Here is a 20,022-nt window from a genome sequence, read left to right as displayed (position 1 = left end):
GGATAGGGCATCGGACGGCTCGTTCAGCTTTCCGGGACGATACAAGATCTCGTAGTTGAAGGTGGAGAGTTCGATCCTCCACCTTAGGATCTTGTCGTTCTTGATTTTGCCCCGCTGTGCATTATCGAACATGAAAGTTACTGACCGTTGGTCGGTGAGGAGAGTGAATCTCCTGCCGGCCAGGTAATGCCTCCAATGTCGCACAGCTTCCACTATGGCTTGGGTCTCCTTTTCCACTGAGGAGTGGCGGATTTCTGAAGCGTGGAGGGTTCGGGAGAAAAAGGCCACGGGTCTGCCCGCTTGGTTAAGGGTGGCCGCTAGAGCTACGTCGGAGGCGTCGCTCTCGACCTGGAAGGGGAGGGACTCGTCGATGGCGCGCATCGTGGCCTTTGCGATATCCGCTTTGATGCGGCTGAAGGCCTGGCAAGCCTCTGTCGACAGAGGGAAGGTCGTGGTCTGTATTAGGGGGCGGGCCTTGTCTGCGTACTGGGGGACCCACTGGGCGTAGTATGTAAAGAACCCCAGGCAGCGTTTTAGGGCTTTTGAGCAGTGCGGGAGGGGAAATTCCATGAGGGCGCGCATACGTTCGGGGTCGGGGCCTATTATCCCATTGCGCACTACGTAGCCCAGGATGGCTAGCCGGTTGGTGCTAAAAACACACTTGTCCTCGTTGTACGTGAGGTTCAAGGCTCTAGCGGTCTGGAGGAATTTTTGGAGGTTGGCGTCGTGGTCCTGCTGGTCGTGGCCGCAGATGGTTACATTGTCGAGATACGGGAACGTGGCCCGCAACCCGTGTTGATCAACCATTCGGTCCATCTCTCTTTGGAAGACTGAGACCCCGTTTGTGACGCCAAATGGGACCCGTAGGAAATGGTATAATCGCCCGTCTGCCTCGAAGGCTGTGTACTTGCGGTCACTTGGGCGGATGGGGAGCTGATGGTAGGCGGACTTGAGGTCCACGGTGGCGAAGACCTTATACTGGGCAATCCGATTGACCATGTCGGATATGCGGGGGAGAGGGTATGCGTCTAGTTGTGTGTACCTGTTGATGGTCTGGCTATAGTCTATGACCATCCTTTGCTTCTCCCCTGTCTTTACTACCCCCACCTGCGCTCTCCAGGGACTATTGCTGGCCTGGATTATGCCTTCCTTTAGCAGCCGCTGGACTTCGGACCGAATGAAGGTCCGGTCCTGGGCGCTGTACCGTCTGCTCCTAGTGGCGACGGGTTTGCAATCCGGGGTGAGGTTTGCAAACAAGGACGGGGGTTGCACCTTGAGGGTTGCGAGGTCGCATCTAGTGAGTGGGGGTACAGGGCCGCCGAATTTGAAGGTTAGGCTCTGTAGGTTGCATTGGAAATCTAATCCCAGTAATGTGGGGGCGCAGAGTTGGGGAAGGACGTAGAGCCTATAGTTTTGGAACTCCCTACCTTGCACCGTTAGGGTAACTATGCAGAATCCCTTGATCTGTACGGAGTGGGATCCTGCAGCTAGGGAAATCTTTTGTGCGCTGGGACGGATGGTCAAAGAACAGCGTCTTACCGTGTCGGGGTGGATAAAACTCTCCGTGCTCCCGGAGTCGACTAGGCATGGTGTTTCGTGGCCGTTTATTAGCACAGTTGTCGTCGTCGTCTGGAGTGTCCGGGGCCGAGCTTGGTCCAGCGTCATAGAGGCGAGACGTGGTTGTAGTAGTTGATCGTCTGCCTCGAACCCCGTGGAGCCGTCGATACTGGGGTCCGTTGTTGCCGTCCAAGATGGCGTCGGGGGTGAACAAGATGGCCACCCCCGTGCATCGCACATGGCTGGGGGGTCACAAGATGGCGGCGGGAGTGGACAAAATGGCCGCCCCCATGCGTCATACAGGTCTGGGGCGGCCCAAGATGGCGGCGCCCCTCCTCCCCTCGCGGTGGCCGGGACCCAAAATGGCGGCGTCTGCGGATTGCACATGGGGCGCTGGAGTTGGGGAGCGTCAGGAACGCGTGGGGCTCCCTCTTCTTTGGGGACAGCGGTGGTCGGGACCCACATTGGTAGTGCCGGCGGGTCATACGTGGGGTCCGGAGGGGGGAGTTGGGGAGCGTAAGTGGCGTGCAGGTCTCCCTGTTCTCCCGGGACAGCGGTGGTCGGGACCCAGAGTGGCTGCGCCTGCGGGTCGTACACGGGGTGCTGGGGAGGTTGGGGAGCGTAAGCGGCGTGCAGAGCTCCCTGTTCTGCCTGGACAGCGGTGGCCGGGACCCAGAGTGGCTGCGCCTGCGGGTCGTACATGGGGCGCTGGGGGGGGTTGGGGAGCGTAAACGGCGTGCAGGGCTCCCTGTTCTGCCGGGACAGCGGCGACCTCCCGGGACCGGCACACAACCGCGAAATGGCCCTTTTTCCCGCAGCTCTTACAGGTCGCTGCGCGGGCCGGGCAGCGCTGCCGGGGGTGTTCCGCCTGGCCGCAGAAATAGCAGCGGGCTCCCCTGGTGCGACTCGGCGTTTGGACCGCACAAGCCTGTGGGGTGTCCGGGGGGGGGGGGGGGGGGGGGGGGGGGGGGGGTTGTCGCGATGGGTGCGTACGGAGCCCAATGGGCTGCCACGCGGTCGGGGCCGTAGGCGCGGGCGTTTTGCGCGGCCACGTCCAGGGAGGCTGCTAGGGCCCGTGCCTCTGAGAGTCCTAGCGACTCTTTTTCTAGAAGTCTTTGGCGAATTTGGGAGGAGTGCATACCTGCCACAAAAGCATCGCGCATTAACATGTCCGTGTGTTCGTTTGCGTTCACCGACGGGCAGCTGCAGGCTCGTCCCAAAATCAGCAGCATGGCGTAACGCGGCGTAGAATTCGTCAGTCGATTCTCCGGGACTTTGCCGTCTCGTCGCGAGCTGGTAGCGAGCGTAGATTTGGTTAACTGGGCGGACATAGAGACTTTTCAGTGCTGCAAACGCCATCTGGAAATCCTCCGCGTCTTCGATGAGGGAGAAAATCTCCGTGCTTAACCTCGAGTGCAGGACCTGTAGTTTTTGGTCTTCTGTGACCCGGCCGGGGGCCGTTCTGAGGTAGGCCTCAAAACAAGTCTGCCAGTGCTTGAAGGCTGCTGCCGCGTTCACTGCGTGGGGGCTGATCTTCAGGCATTCCGGGATGATCCTGAGCTCCATAGTCCTTTTTAGGCACGCTTAATAAATTGTAGCGCACAAAGACTCCGAGAGACGAATAGAGTGAAGTCGATGAGGCTTTATTAAGTCTGTTCCCCCGCAGCTCGGTAGTAGACTGGCCTGCGGGGGAGGACTCCGGCTTCTTATACTCCGCCTTCAGGGCGGAGCTAGAGGTCAACGGCCAACCAGGACCCGGGATCTGTCAGCCAATGACATTAGGGCTTCCAGTCCCACATGACCCCTAATACATACTACCACAGCTTGTCTGTGCTAATTGTGGTCGGGTCGAACCAGAAATCACCGACTGAGCTAATCTTGTTTGCGTATTCACCTATTGTGAGCGTTGCGCGGGCTCTTGCGGATTCTGCCATTCTCCAGACACCCTGGTTTACTGGATCAAAGGAAAGGTGGTGGGAGTTCATAAAGTCAATTCCCAAAATGTGTTCTACTGTGTGGGGTAGATCGACTAAAACTATGGGGTGCTTTGTCGTTACATTGCCAATCTGAATGGGTACAGGGTCTGTGATGTGTCCCTGCTGTGAGTGGCCTGTGAAGCCGCTGAGGGTGAATGTGGCTGTAGTGGGCCACGTGTCTTTCTGAAACATGGTGGAGGAATTTATTGTGGTGCGGGACCCTCCTGTGTCCCAGAGAAATTCGATGGGCTGCCCCCATATCTTTGCTGCAACTACTGGTCGGCCGGACCTATCCCAAAGGGTGTCGCAGACCCAACTGGGGGAGCCCGAACACCGTCAGTCCATTCTGTTCAGGTCCCTCTGGTCTGAACGGGTGCTCACACTATGTATGGGCACTGTCCTATTCTTATTCAGAGTGCCTGCCTGCTGGGCTCTTTGTGGCTTTCGTGGGGCAATGCATTATCGTGCAAAGTGTCCTAACTGTCCACAGTTGTAACACTCCTGTGGCTTTTGTGGGGGGGCTGTTCCTGCCTTCGTTCACCCATGCGGGGTTCTGGTGCGTTTTCACCGCTTGGATGTCTGCTTCTGCCTGCTTTTCCTCGGGTCTCCTAACTGCGGGTTTGTTTTGGACAGATTGCTCCCAGGTGCAGGACAATCTCTTTAAAACCCATTTCTCATTATGTGCTTCTGAGGGGTCATAGTTGGCTCAGGCTTTTTGTCCTGCCTCTGTGGCATGGGAGATAAGGGTGCGGGTCCATTTGGCCATACCTTCTTGGGACAAATGGGCGCGGTCTAGATTACCGAAAACTGCTGTGAAATGGATCCACAGGCATCCAGCAAACGCTGTGGGGTGTTCCGTCTTTTTCTGCCTGCACTTATTCAGGCCTTCTACTGGGTCACCTCTGTTGTAGCCGATCGCATCTAGAATCGCTGCGTGCATCTCTGCAAGGGTGCCTCCTCCTACATTCTGTGGGTCGGGAAGGGGTGCAACGACCGAAGGGTCTAAGCTCAAAACTGTGAGCTTCACTTGCTCATGCTCATCCAGGCCGTACATGGTCGCCTGCTGCTTTACTCTGGCAAAGAAGTGGGGGGGGGGGTCTGAGGTGGGGAGGAACGGTGTGATTTTCTTGCACGCGTCCCGTAATTGGATCACGGTTAAGGGGGTGGTATAAAGAAATTCTGTATCTCCGTCTGATGTGGCTGTGCGGTGGGTAGTGACTGGATTCATTGGTGCCTGAACTATCTGCTCTGTGGGGGGTTGGGGCACTTTTCTCTTCTGGGGCTTTCCTTGCGCACATGTTCCCTGAACATATCTATGCGCGGTCTCATTTAATTCTTCCCAATCCAGGCCGTCTTCTGCATCTAACTGGGATCCAAAGGTGCTCTGGAATCCATTCTGAACTGAAAGCAAAGACTGCAGTTCTGCAATCTGCTTCCGGCACTTTGCGTGATCGAGTGAGCTTTGTCTCTGCTCCGTGGTGGCAGCATGGAGTGCTCGTAATGCTGCTTTCAGGTCGCTACACTGCCGTTGCAATGCCTCTACCTGTTTCTCTGTTTCCTCTCTTACCAGGACTGCACGTTGCGTGTCCTGATAGGCCTTTTCGTACTGTGTCTGGAAGCTGCTTAAATGCGCCAGACAAGACTGCTGTGCCCTCTTGGCATCATCCACCTCTCTGTCCTTTGCTGCTAACTTCCTCCTCAACTCTATGTTCTCTTTCTCAACCTCACTTACATCGACCTTGCTCATTCGATGTACTCCTTCTATCTCTTTACGGAGCATCTGAACAACCTCCTCTGTGCCTCGCAATTGTGCCAAACAGGACATGATTGCCATCGGCTTGCGAGCTTTTCCCAAGCTTTTCTTCTGAATCTCTGACAGGTTCTCCCACCAAGTATGTCCTATACCCCTGGGTCCTGTTTCCTTATTCTCACAGAATTCACTCCAAAGGGGCCATCCTTTCCCTTTGAGGTACTTCCTGATTTTCCCTTCCCAAACGGGACACTGTCCTTCTCTGCTGCTGGTCGCTGCGACCACAAATTCCTCAGGGTGTGGCATCAGGCCGCAACAGGATCTTGTACCGATATGGCAGAGTGCCCATCCCGTCAAATACATCCGGATACTGAGCGAGGATGGCGTCAATGCCAGCTTGTAGATCCACCTTGGGGGAGGTCATTGTGTAGTCCCACTGCACAAGGCTTAACTGCTTGCATACCTGTGCGCCGAGCAGGGAGGCCCTGTCTGGCTTGACGATTTCAAACCTTAGCCTTGCGTGACCCTTCTGTTGGAGACAAGCAGATGGCAGGATGCCAGTGCTGTGATGGCATTGCCATTATAGTCCAGGAGCTGGCAGGCTGCTGGAAGGAGCTTGGGTGGTTTCTTGATGTGGTTGAAATCTGCCTGTGAAAGGAGATTGGCAGAAGCACCTGTGTCCAGCTTGAACTGGATTGAGCATTGATTTACTTGCATCACCGCACGCCATTCGTCCGCAGAATCCACAGTGAGGATGGGCAGGCGTCGTGATGATGTCGGTGAGGCATATTCTCGTGTGGTGATGATGCACACATGGTAGGGGGACTCCAGGCAATCGGCCTCTGGATCTGTAATGCTGCCAGGATCAGAATCCTGTAAACCGTGCTGGACACTCCGAACCCGCCTGCGTTGGAGCTGGGAGCGCTGGCCCAAACCTGCACCAGGCTGCATAGTGTCCAGGCTTCCCGCAATTTATACAGCGCCTGCCTCTTGCAGGGCAGTGTTTCTTTAAATGGGAGGTGCCACAGTTCGGGCACGTCATGACGTTGTTACACTCTGTGCATCGTCGCACATGCGCAGTGCGGTCGGCAGACATTCGCATCTGTGCAGTGTGGTGATCGGCCGCTTCGTTATCCCATTCGCATCGCGCATGCATGGGGCTCCGGGAAGAGCACGCAAAATGGTCGCTTTCATCAAGTCTGAGGCGCTGCCTCTGGGCGATGGCCTGCACACTCTCTGTCTCGTGGGAGGCAAGTTTCTCAGTTTCAGCCAATTTGTACTGGGCATAGCGATTTTTGGCGTGCTCATGCACGGTGCACGTTTCGATCGCGACTGACAGGGTCATATGCTTCTCTCAGAGGATCAGAGTGAACGCCAAAAATGATCTGGTCCCTGATCATGGAGTCAGCAATGTCACCAATGTTGCAGGATAGCACTAGTAGACGGAGATTAGTTAAGAAGGAGTTGAAAGATTCGTCTTTACCTTGTAGGCGTTGTTTAAAAATATAGCGCTCGAAGATTTCACTTATGTCCACTTCACAATGACTGTCAAACTTGTCCAGGATGGTCTGAAACTTTGTCTTGTCCTGGCCTTCGGTGAAGTTAAACGAGTTGAAGAGTTGGATGGCTTGATCCCCCGCAGTTGAGAGAAGCGTGATCTTTCTTGTATCAGACGCACCCTCGAGGTCTGAGGCTTCGATGTACAACAGAAACCTTTGCTTGAAAGTCCGCCAGTCGGCACTGAGATTGCCGGAGGTCCACAGCAGTTGAGGAGGCTGGATCTTCTCCATGGTGCCGGGATGCATTTACTGGTTGTCACAGAACAGATTGAGGTAAACCACCTAAGGATAGCAGTCTACTGGTACCATGTCGTGTTAAGCACACTGAGATAACACGGGCTGCAACTGGATGCAGCTATAACTCAAGTAGACTCCAGACCTTGAAGTTAGTTCAATTTGATTTATTGAACCTGTCACACAGTTAGCACAGTTCTCTGTGAGTTCGACTCTCTGCTAACCTAAGTGTGATTTCTCTATCTGCTCTTAGCCACGTGCTGTATGCGTTACGTGATATGTACACCGGACTCACTCTGTAGATGTTCCTAGTGGAAAGAGGCGGAGTGTGAGTGCCTTGTGCCTTTTATAGTGGGAAACCACCCCCAAGTGTTCTGCCTGCTGATTGGTTATGTCCTGTTCCCTGTGCTCATTAGCTGCCTGTCTGTATCTCATTATGTGCATGTCTGCATGTCATGACATGTGCCATCACTAAGACTGCCTATTTCCATCTCCATGACACCGACTGACCCCAAACCTTGCTCAGCTGAAACCCTCACCCCTTTGTTACCTCTAGATTTGATTATCCCTTGCCGGCCTCCCACATTCTACCCTCCTGAAACTTGAGAGCATCCAAAACACTGGTGCCTGTGTTCCTACTCACATCAAGTCCCGTTCACCCATCATTCCTGCACTCGTAGACCTACCCTGGCTCCTTGTTAAGCAGTGCATTGGTTTTAAAATTTCCAACCTTATTTTCACTTTTCTCCATAACATCCCTTTTCTATAATCTCTATAAACTCCTCAAGCCCCATGAAAACTCTGAGATATCAGTGTTGTCTAATTCTGGCCTCTTGAGCAACCCTGATTTTAATAGGTGGTTGCACCATCAGCTACCATGGTATTAAGCTCTGGAATACCTTCCCTTCAACCCTTTGCCTCTCTCTCTTTTCAGAGGCTCCTTAAAGCTTACTTTTTTTTTTGATGAGTTTTCCTCATATTTCCTTGTGTGGCTCAGTGTCAAATTTTGCTTCATTACATTTGGTGAAATGCCTCTGGGGGCTTTTTATTGTGTTACACAGGTGTTACATAAATACAACTTGTTATTGCTGTCTTTCCTTTTGAAATATTCAATTTTTAATTTAATTTTTTTTCATTTGAATATTCATTTTTCCTTTTCAAACATTTGTGGATGCTGCTGCCAGCACTGCTTTCTGGGAAAATATTTCGTATCCTAACAGCCCTCTGCAATAAAATAAATCCCCTAACATCTTCCTTTGTTCGTTTGATGGTGATTATAAATGTACGGCTTCTGCTGCACTGACTAGTGGAAATAGTTGTTTCTCTTCACCGTATAAACATGCTACCTAATTTTGAGCAGCAATATTGGATTTTTCCTCAAACATTGGGTGGGATTCGCTGGTCCCTCAGCCGTGTGTTTCTTGGCGGTGCGCCATTCGCTGGCGGTGGGATTCTCTACTCCCACCGCTTGTCAATGGGATTTCCCATTGAAGCCACCCCATGCCGCCAGGAAACCCGCAGGGCACTGCCAGCGGGAAAATTCCGACCATTGTTTCTTCTAATGAAAAGAGGTGCAGTTTCTTCAGTCTATTTTAAAATTGTATTCCTGGTACAATCTTAATAAATCTCTTTGGAACTGTACCCAAACTCTGTGAAATATTTCAACCCTGTTTGATATTGCCTCTGGGCTTTTATGTCCTTTACCCCAAATATTATAAATGGTGTGAGAGATCACATGTTGTTTTGCAATTTTATCTTCTCCTTCCACATTTCAGGATTTGTGTATCTGAATCCCAAATACACTCTGCTCTAGGTTTACAATTCAGTTGTATTGTTTCCTTCCTCCTCCCTAAAATGTGTCACACCCACAGAGCACCGACATCTTTTTGTTCAATCCAATAACCATGCCCTCCTGAAAGTGCTTGCAGCCCTTTTTATAGATTCTTAATTGTTCAATCTCGGCATATCCCAGAGGAATGCTGCTGTTTGTATCTCTCCAGTTTGAAAACATGAGTAACTATTGACTCCTGTCTGCGTCTGTGGACAAAGCAATCAGACCAACATTTCAAGTGAGGACCCTTCAGCAGAACATTTAGAAGTTGGCAATTGTTAATATTGTTTATAGCTGTATCTTTGCTGGTGAGTGCTAATGGTAGCTGAATTTGCAATAATTTTACTTAATGTGCAGTCAGTTTTGCTGGTAATATATATCCCTTTGTGATTTGTATCTCTGTGGAATGATATACTTTGACATTTTCTTTCCTCCATGCAGATAAGATACCAGACCTTTTATCACCAAAGGACTTCAATGCTTTAACTCGTCTCGTCCTCGTTAATGCAATTTACTTTAAAGGAAATTGGAAGTCTCAATTCAAAGGAGAAAATACGCGCACATTTCCTTTTACCAAAGATGATGAAAGTGAAATCCAGATACCCATGATGTACCAACAAGGAGACTTCTATTACGGTTTGCAAATGTTTAGCTTTTTTACTCCGTTAATTAAAATTGACCTTTCCATTCACTTGATCTGGCATTTGGAATGAAGATTCAAATTTGATGGAGAACAGTATTCCTTTGTTTCCTTCGCCTTTTTGAACACGATCCCTTTAGGTTCTCTGTTATGACTTCAAAACAGCAGAGATATTTTAGCCATAGCACTTAGCAGTGGGCAGAGACGCAAATGTGGAGATGTTGAAAGCAAGTAGTTACTCTTAATAACTTGATAATTCATGGTTTATAGTTTTACTGTGATGCAGTGTCAACTGCGACGCAACTAGTCGCATGCTTGCTTCTGAGTCAAAAGTTCATGAATTCAAGACGAACTCCAGGGACTGGAGTGTAAAATCGAGACTGATACTCTAGGCTGAGGGAATACTGCACTGTCGGAGGAGTTGTCAGTCAGATGAAACATTATAACAGTTGAATGTCAGTTCCCACGGCACTGTTTCAAAGAACAGGCGAGTCCTCCCCAGAGTGCTGACCAATATTTATACTTCAACTAACACGATTAAAACCACTAAGCTGGTCATTATCTTAGTGCGGTTTGTGGAAGAAAATGGCTATGTGTAAATTGACTGCCATACATCCTATATTACAACAGGGGCTACACGGTAAAAGTATTTCATTAGTTGTGAAGTACTTTGTGACAATATAAGTTCTTTATAGATGCAACTTGTTTTTTTTTTAGGTGAGTTTAGTGATGGCTCAAATGAAGCAGGAGGAGTATACCAAGTTTTAGAAATGCCGTACATTGGTGACAAGATGAGTATGATGATAGTTCTTCCAAGACAGGAAGTACAACTGGCTATCTTAGAGCCACTTATCAAAACCCAACTAATTAATGAATGGGCAAGCTCGGTAAAGAAGCAAAAGGTCGAAGTATATCTGCCAAGGTGAGAGGGTTTTTCTTGTTTGGGAAATGATGTCTCATAAAATCTGTTTGCATATCTGAAATATGTTTGACTATTAGTTTTGTATCAGAAAGTCACATACACATTTGCGGGGCAATTTAGTAATTATTAGAAAAACGCCATTGAATAGTGAAAATGTCTGTTCAGGTTGTATTGCATAATACCATGTTTTGGACTTCACTTTGATTGATAATCACACGCTTTCCAACTAGTATTTTGGATGCAATGGAATCGATAGATATGAGGCTGGTGCAGGAAGGTGTAATTGAGGGAGGATAGCCATGATCTTATTGAATGCCAGAGTAGGCTTGATGGGCCAAATGGCCTGCTTCTGCTTTTATTTCTTATGACTAAATGTTTACAATGCTAACCATTCCTGAAGATAGGAGTAATTAATGATCTTGTAGTGAAGGCACCCCTAGGTAGTAGCGGCCATAATATGATTGAATTTTACATTCGGGTTGAGGGAGAGAGGAGTGGGGCTGAGACAATTTTCTGGAAGAAAAGGCAGTGTGGGCGGGAAAAATGGTAAGATGCCAGCCTCAAAGGCAGCTTTCTTTGCAGTATTGTGACAAGGGGCAAGTTCCACCACATCATACTGGTGGGGCGGGCCCAAACATTTAGGTTTCAAAGGGCACCCTGATTTAAAAAAAAAAAAAGAAACCCCTCCAGAACTTCCCCGTTGGAAAGCCACCCACGCTACACCTTCCACCCATGGAATATTGTCTTGTGCACTGCCCCATGGCCAAGTGCCAGAGGGTTGTGCCAGGTAACTGTCCGGGCATGACTTGTAACCCGCACGAGCCCTACGGGATTGGAGCAATCAGTCTTCCTGTGATCTTGCCGAATACGAGCACCCAAGTCCTCCATGGTTACCGAGGCACGATCAATTTGACTGGAGATGAAGTTGAATCCAAACCTGAGGCTTTATTAGTATCAGATGTGTGGCCTCCCACAGCAGCTGACGAAATGGCTGCGAGCTGGAGGCCACGCATATTTATAACCCGCCTCCTGGGCAGGGGCCCAGGTGAACCTGTAGTGCAGGTTCTACCGTACAATCTCTAATATCAGAACATAGTGGTTTAGCAACTTCACCCCCTGTTAAAATTGAGTCCGGCGGGGGTGGTGGATAACTATATACAATTAGCAATTTTTAATATTTACAGAGCAGTAAATAAAATGTCTCTGGTCATCCGGTGGGCCGGTCAGAGGTTCAGCCGGTCCGGCGCCTTGATGGTCCTTTGAGATCGACGAAGTGGTGACGGCGATGTTGTCGCTGTCGTGGTCGAAGTTGCTTCCGGGAGCGTGCCAAAATCCTTGTCATCAACGGGGGTGGGCAGGGGAGGACGGATGGTTCTAGGGAGGGTGGTGCCGGGGGCGACGGGGGTGGTGTGGGGGTGGAACCTGCTGGTACCAGGTCTCGGAGGGAGACGGTATCCTGGCGGCCATCGGGGAACGCCACGTAGGCGTACTGTGGGTTTGCGTGGAGCAGGTGCACCCTTTCCACCAACGGATCCGCCTTGTGGAGCCGCACATGTTTACGGAGAAGCACGGCTCCCGGAGCTGTGAGCCAAGTTGGGAGCGATACCCCGGATGTGGACTTCCTGGGGAAGGCAAAAAGACGTTCATGCGGTGTACTGTTAGTAGCAGTGCAGAGTAATGAGTGAATGGAATGTAGTGCATCAGGGAGGACCTCTTGCCAGCGGGAGGCCGGGAGATTTCTGGACCGCAGGGCCAGCTGGACGGCCGTCCATACCGTCCCATTCTCCCTTTCTACCTGTCCATTTCCCCGGGGGTTGTAGCTTGTCGTCCTGCTGGAGGCGATACCCCTGCTGAGCAGGAACTGACGTAGCTCATCACTCATGAATGAGGATCCCCTGTCACTGTGGATGTAGGCGGGGAAGCGAACAGAGTGAAGATAGAATTAAGGGCTTTAATGATGGTGGCAGACATCATGTCGAGGCATGGGATGGCGAAGGGAAACCGGGAGTATTCACCGATCACTCTGAGGAAATATGTGTGTCGATCGGAGGAGGGGTGGGGGCCTTTGAAATCCACGCTGAGGCGTTCAAAGGGGCGGGTGGCCTTCACCAGGTCCGGCTGGTAGAAGTGCGGCTTGCACTCCGCACAGACCTGGCAGTCCTTGGTGATCGTCCTTACTTCCTCGACGGAGTAGGGCAAATTGTGTGCCTTAATAAAATGGTACAACCGAGTGACCCCTGGGTGACAAAGACTGTGGTGTAGGGCCCGGAGTCGATCTACTTGTGCGCTGGCACATGTACCTCGGGATAGGGCGTCTGGGGGCTCGTCGAGATTGCCAGGGCGATACTTAATCTCATAATTATAGGTGGAGAGCTCGATTATCCACCGCAATATTTTATCATTTTTGATCTTGCCCCACTGTGTTGTTGAACATGAAGGCTACTGACCGTTGGTCAGTGAGGAGAGTGAATCTCCTGCCGGCCAGGTAATGCCTCCAATGTCGCAGAGCCTCAACGATAGCCTGGGCCTCTTTTTCGACGGATGAGTGCCAAATCTTGGAGGCATGGAGGGTGCAGGAAAAAAATGCCACGGGCCTGCCTGCCTGGTTGAGGGTGGCGGCAAGGGCGACGTCCGATGCGTCGCTTTCTACTTGGAAAGGAAGTGTTTCATCTACAGCGTGCATTCCAGCTTTGGCAATATCAGCTCTGATCCGAGCGAAAACCTGTTGGGCCTTGGCCGTCAGAGGGAAATGAGAGGACTGTATGAGTGGGCGGGCCTTGTTCGCATAGTTTGGGACCCACTGCGCGTAATATGAGAAGAACCCAAGGCAGCGTTTGAGGGCCTTGGGGTGGTGGGGGAGGGGGAGCTCCATGAGGGGGCGCATGTGGTCGGGATCGGGCTGCAGAACTCCGTTCTGGACCACGTAGTCGAGGATGGCAAAGCGGTTTGTACGAAACACACACTTCTCGTTGTACGTGAGGTTGAGGAGAGTGGCGATGCGCAGAAATTTAGCGAGATTGGCGTCGTGGTCCTGCTGATCATGGCCGCGGATGGTCACATTGTCTAGGTATGGAAACGTGGCCCGCAAGCCGCACCAGTCGACCATTAGGTCCATCTCCCTTTGGAAGACCAAAACCCCATTGGTGATGCCGAAGAGGACCCTAAGGAAGTGATATAGCCGGCCGTCTGCCTCGAAGGCTCTTTCTTTACTCCGAGAGTAGTAAGGGCGTGGAATGCCCTGCCTGCAACAGTAGTGGCCTCACCAACACTAAGGGCATTCAAATGGTCATTGGATAGACACAAATGATAAGGGAATAGTGTAGATGGGCTTTAGAGTGGTTTCACAGGTCGGCGCAACTTCGAGGGCCGAAGGGCCTGTACTACGCTGTAATGTTCTATGTTCCCTGAAGGTGGTGTATGGCCGGTCCGATTTACGGATGGGGAGCTGGTGGTAAGTGGATTTCAGGTCCACCGTTGAGAAGACCCGGTACTGTGCAATCTGGTTAACCATGTCAGATATGCATGGGAGGGGGTACGCGTCGAGCTGCGTGTACCTGTTGATGGTCTGGCTGTAGTCCATGACCATTCGGCTTTTCTCCCCAGACTTAACCACGACCACTTGAGCTCTCCAGGGGCTGTTGCTGGCCTCGATGATTCCATCCCGAAGCAACCGTTGGACCTCGGACCTGATGAAGGCCTTATCCTGGGTGCTGTACAGTCTGCTCCTGGTGGCAACGGGTTTGCAATCTGGAGTTAGATTGGCAAAGAGGGAAGGAGGATCGACCTTTAGGGTCGCGAGGCCGCACACAGTGAGTGGTGGTAAGGGTCCGCCGAATTTAAGGGTCAGGCTCTGGAGGTTGCACTCGAAGTCCAGGCCAAGGATAAATGCAGCACAGAGGTTAGGGAGGACGTAGAGGCGAAAGCCGTGGAACTCTACGCCTTGGACTGTGAGCGTGACCGTGCAGTACCCCCGGATCGCTGCGCGATGGGATCCGGAGGCCAGGGAGATATTTTGATTGGTATGTGTACCTTAAGGGAGCAGCGCCTTACCATATTCGGGTGTACAAAGCTCTCGGTGCTCCCAGGGTCCAGTAGGCAGGAGGTCACATGGCCGTTGACTTTCACGCTGGTGGATGCGTTGGTCAGATTATGTGGTTGGGACTGGTCGATTGCCATGGAGGCGAGCCGTGGTTGATCGTCGGGTAGTGAGACGGCCGTTGAGTTGAGGTCCTGAAACGCCATTGGTATCCATGTGCTACGGGGTGGACAAGATGGCGGCGCCCTGAGATTCTGGGGATTACAAAATGGCGCTGCCCATGGAATGCATATTGCGGGGGTGGAGCAAGGTGGCGGCGCCCATGCAACGCACATGTTGTGCGGAGGAGAAGATGGCGCCACCTATTGGTCGCACATGGCCTGGGGAGGAGAGGAGGATGGCGGTGCCCATTGTCCGTAAACAGGGGTGGTGGGGGCGACCGCAGCCGCTGAGCGGGCCTGGCACACCGCAGCGAAGTGGCCCTTCTTCCCGCAGGCCTTACAAAGGGCAGCGCGGGCCAGGCAGCAATGGCGGGTGTGTTTTTGCTGGCCGCAAAAATAGCATCGGGGCCCCCCGGAGATCACTGGCTGGCGGGTAGCGCAGGCGTATTTGGTGGGTAGCGCCCCGGCTGGGGCGGCTGCCTGTGGGGCCCATGAAGCGTAGGAGGAGTGGGCCACGCGGTTGGGGGCGTAGGACTGGACATTGTGCAGGGCGACCGTCATGGAGAGCGCTAGTGTTTTAGTCTCTTTGAGGTCGCGCGTGGCCCCTTCTAGGAGCCGCTGCCTGATAACATCAGAATCAATCCCAGTTACAAAAGCGTCCCGCATAAGGAGGTCTGAGTGCTCCTTAGCTGTAACGTCCTGGCAGTCACAGTCCCGAACTAGTGGGATCAGGGCCCAGCAGAAGTCCTCGATTGACTCACCAGGTAGTTGAGTACGCGTTGTGAGCGCGAGTCTGGCGAAGAGCGTGTTCGTCTTCTGTTCATAATTTTCTTTGAGTCGAGTCATAGCGTCAGCGTAATTGGGCGCATCCTGGATCAGCGGGAAGACATTGGAGCTGCGTCTGGAGTACAATATTTGAATCTTCTGAGCCTCTGGAACAGGGGTCGGCGCTGTGTTGATATACGCTTCAAAACAAGCTAGCCAGTGCTGGAAGTCCTTTCTGGCGTCGCTTGTGTGTGGATCCAGCTGCAGGCGATCTGGTTTAATCCGGAGGTCCATCTTCTGAATCTGATACTAATAAATTGAGGCACGATTAATTTGACTGGAGACAAAGTTGAATCCAAACTGAGGCTTTATTAGTATCAGATGTGTGGCCTCCCACAGCAGCTGACGAAATGGCTGCGAGCTGGAGGCCACGCATATTTGTAACCTGCCTCCTGGGTGGAGCTAGCATGCAGGGGCCCAGGTGAACCTGTAGTGCAGGTTCTACCGTACAACCTCTAATATCGGAACACAGTGGTTTACCACAGTTATGTTCTGTATAAAGTTGGCCAGGTATGGTACTGACAGGACAGTCCAGGCTGGGAACTGACATATATTGTAAATACTAGTGCATTGTAATAAAACAAGTTTTATTTTATTTACCTGGTTCAGACACATTTATGGTCTACAAAAATGACCCCCTCCCACTCCCCTACCCGTGGGGCTGTACACGCCAGTGTGCCACCAGCGTGCCCTCACACGGATGTGAATGGACAATTCAATGTGAGAGGACAATCAAGCGTAAAGGCTTTATAATTACATTTAAATCTATGCAAATGAGTATCCTGACTTTCAAAGTCCGGATTCCCATTACATCTTGGGGAGTGGGGGAAATCGATGAGGAAATTCGGCCAGTGTAAAGACCATTCTGGGATTTCTGTGGGATTTTCCGCACCTGCTACCATTTCCCCACCCCTGAAAACAGGTGTGGAATATCCTTCCGATGTTTTAAACCTTAAATAAGGGCAATTAAAAGGGCATGAAAACAGAGCAGGCTGAAGTGAATTGCCAAATTAGGGATAGGCCAATGGAAATGCAGTGGCAAACATTTAAGAGGACATTTCAGTATGCACAGAATAGATTCATAGAATTTAAATTTACAGAATTTACAGTGCAGAACCATTTTGGCCCATCGAATCTGCACCGGCCCTTGGAAAGAGCACCCTACTTAAGCCCACACCTCCACCCTATCCCCGTAACCCAGTAACCCCACCTAACCTTTTTGGACACGAAGGGCAATTTAGCATGGCCAGTCCACCTAACCTGCAAATCTTTGGACTGCAGGAGGAAACCGGAGCACCCGGAGGAAATCCACGCAGACACGGGGAGAATCACAGACAGTGATCCAAGCCGGGAATCGAAGCTGGGACCCTGGAGCTGTGAAGCAACAGTGCTAACCACTGTCCTACCATGCCGACCAATATGTTGGGCTGCCCTGGTGGTGTTTGAATCCCCTATCCACCAGAGTATCAGCCAGCTCCTCTGGATTACGAGACCAATGACATTACCACTGTGCCAACATCTTCGCTAGATTCATTTTAACAAGTAAGATAAAGCTTAAAGGACAGACACACCATCTATGGTTAACTGGAAAGGCCAAGGATAGTATCAACATTTTTTAAAAGGATATAATTGAGCAAAGCTGAGTGACAGATCAGAAGATTAGACAGAATACAGAACACCAAGGTATTCTGATGCCATCATAAACCTGGAAGGCAAACTGTAAATGATACAGTGTCATCCTTCTTTTACTTCTCTTATCTGCCCATTTGCCCTTTAAATAATGCTGACAGATATGTGAGACTTTTGACATTTAGAAATGAAATAGCCTGTTTCCATTAGTGCCTTGAAAGGCCAAAAACAAAATTACATTGCGCTTCAGTTTCCTGTCACAGTCATTGACTATTAAAATCTATTCAGTCAACATGATTGCCTCCTCATTGAAAACATTACCTGGATTTAATTTTCAATTGATTTGTGGGATATATATGTATAAAATATATTAAACCTCTGGTAGCATTTCCTACATTGCACACCACCAGACAGATTTCTTTATCAAATCTAATGCAAAAGATCCAAAATGTCTCCACTCTCCCAATTTGAATTGCAGAAATAAAGCCAGGAATGTTGGGTGCGATTCTCCATTGCCCGACGGTGATATTATAATCGGCGATTGGGCTGAGAATCCCTGTTTACGACAGAATCTGGGGCGGCACCTGTTTTCGGCTGCTCAGCCCCCTCCAAAACGGCGTCATCGAGGAGTAGGCCTCACACCGTTGGGACGGCTTAAGGACGTTACCTAAAGGCCCTCCCCAGATGCTCCACCCCCGATGGACCCACTTCCCAACGATGCGGGGGACACGTGCTCTCAGTTTTCGAGAGCCCGGCGTGGCAGCTGGGGACTGTGTCCAGCGCCGCCTCAGTCAGATTGTGGGGGGGGGAGGGGGGGGGGGGAGGGGGGGGGGAGCTTTGGCAAGGGATGGGGGACTGTTGAGGGATGACCAGGGAGGCACTATCTGGCAGGTCGGGTCCGCGCGCAGCCGACGCCATGTTGTACGGCGCGACCGCTGCAGGTCGTTGCTGTGTGTATGTGGTGAACCACTGTAATAGGAGATGTAAGGTAGGACCTGCACTACAGGTTCGCCGGTAGCTCCTGCCAGCTGGCTCCGCCCACGGAGAACTGAATAAATATGCATGACCTCCAGTGCCCTGCCATTTCGCCAGCTGCAGCAGGAGGTTTCGCATCTGACTGTAATAAAACTTTAGTCTTTGTGCAATTGATCGTGCATCAATTTATTACAGTCAGATTTTCCACAGAATGGATATCAGAATCAAACCCGATTGCCTGCAGCTGGATCCGCACTCGCCCGACGCCAGGAAAGACTTTACTCACTGGCTAGCATGTTTTGAGGCTTACATCAACACGGCGGACCCCGCGCCAACGGAGGCTCAGAAGATAAACGTCCTGTACTCCAGACTGAGCTCCAGCGTGTTCCTGTTGATCCAAGACGCCACGAATTACACAAAAGCAATGGAACTCCTCAAAGAACACTATGCGCAGAAGACGAACACGCTCTTCGCCAGGCATGTACTTGCCACCCGCTCGCAACTACCCGGTGAGTCCATCGAAGACTGGTGGGCCCTAATTCCACTCGTCCGGGACTGTGACTATCAGGCCGTCACGGCCGCCGAACACTCAAATCTCCTCATGCGCGATGCCTTCGTGACGGGGATTGCGTCGGACCGCATCCGAGAACGATTGCTGGAAGGGGCCACGCTCGAACTAGCGGAGACGAATACCTTGGCGCTCTCCATGACGGTCGCATCCCGTAACGTACAATCGTACCTCTCCCGCCGCGCTGCCCACCCTTCTACCCCTTCCTACCCCTCCTGGACCCCGCCGACGACCTCCTCAGCCGGGGCCCTGCCTTCGCAATACGCCTGCACCGCATGCCGATCTGCGCACCCCGGGGGGTCCCCGCTGCTACTCCTGCAGTCAGCAGAAGCACCCCCGCCAACACTGCCCGGCCCGCATTGCCGTTTGTAAAGCCTGCAGTAAAAAGGGCCGTTTCGCGGCTATGTGCCAGGCCCACACAGTCGCTGCGATCGCGCCCGCTATCGCCCCCTTCCCCACGCCAAACGCACAATGGGAGCTGCCATCATCTCCTCCCGGGGCCATGTGCGACCAATGGGCGCCGCCATCTTGTCCCCCTTCGGCCACGTGCGCCCCATGGGCGCCGCCATCTTCTCCTCCCGGGTCCATGTGCGCACCATGGGTGTCGCCACATTGTCCCGACACCACAATGTGCGCACCCATGGGCACCCATCTTGTCGTCCACAGGGTCTCTGGACATCCCGACATCGGAAACTGCATATGCTCGCCACCCAAAGCATCCGATGGCTACCCGCAGCTCGCTTCGATGACGCTGGACCAATCTCGCCCGCACAACCTAGCCACGGCGTCGACGACGGTTAAAATCAATGGCCACTCGACCTCGTGCCTGCTGGACTCCGGAAGCACCGAAAGCTTCATTCACCCAGATACGGTAAGGCGCTGCTCCCTCGCGGTCCACCCTGCCAATCAAAGGATCTCCCTAGCCTCCGGATCCCAGTCCGTCCTGATCCGAGGCTTTTGTACAGTCACCCTCACGGTCCAGGGCTTAGAATTTAGTAACTTCCGCCTCTATGTCCTTCCTAATCTCTGCGCTGCACTCCTGTTGGGCCTGGACTTCCAGTGCAACTCCCAGAGCCTCACCCTCCAATTCGGCGGGCCCTTAACCCCCCTTACCATTTGCGGCCTCGCGACCCTCAAGGTCGATCTCCCCTCCCTTTTTGCCAATCTAACTGTGGATTGCAAGCCCGTTGCCACTAGGAGCAGATGGTACAGCACCCAGGACAAGACCTTCATCAGGTCCGAAGTCCAGTGTCTGCTTAAGGAGGGTATTATCGAGGCGAGCAACAGCCCCCGGAGAGCCCAAGTGGTAGTGGTTAAAACTGGGGAGAAACACAGGATGGTCGTGGACTACAGCCAGAC

The 20,022-nt window shown here is 52.0% G+C and overlaps 1 protein-coding gene and 1 long non-coding RNA gene across 4 annotated transcripts in view; one reads left to right on the top strand and one right to left on the bottom strand.

Moving 5' to 3' along the window:
* The window catches only part of LOC140389857 (uncharacterized), a 76,728-nt gene that overhangs the window by 6,910 nt on the left and 49,796 nt on the right, over nucleotides 1–20,022 (bottom strand). The gene's annotated exons all lie outside the window — the stretch shown is intronic.
* Nucleotides 1–20,022, top strand: part of serpini1 (serpin peptidase inhibitor, clade I (neuroserpin), member 1) — a 65,127-nt gene that overhangs the window by 25,683 nt on the left and 19,422 nt on the right. For both annotated transcript variants that reach the window (XM_072474431.1, XM_072474432.1), the window contains exons 4-5: nucleotides 9,349–9,543; nucleotides 10,265–10,469. In XM_072474431.1, coding sequence (XP_072330532.1) covers nucleotides 9,349–9,543; nucleotides 10,265–10,469 — 400 coding nt within the window. The remainder of the gene's footprint in view (nucleotides 1–9,348; nucleotides 9,544–10,264; nucleotides 10,470–20,022) is intronic.

This window comes from Scyliorhinus torazame, chromosome 14, assembly GCF_047496885.1.
Source record: "Scyliorhinus torazame isolate Kashiwa2021f chromosome 14, sScyTor2.1, whole genome shotgun sequence".
Lineage (NCBI taxonomy): Eukaryota > Metazoa > Chordata > Chondrichthyes > Carcharhiniformes > Scyliorhinidae > Scyliorhinus > Scyliorhinus torazame.
Note: the sequence above shows the minus strand (reverse complement) of the source record. Positions and strands in the feature narration are given on the sequence as shown.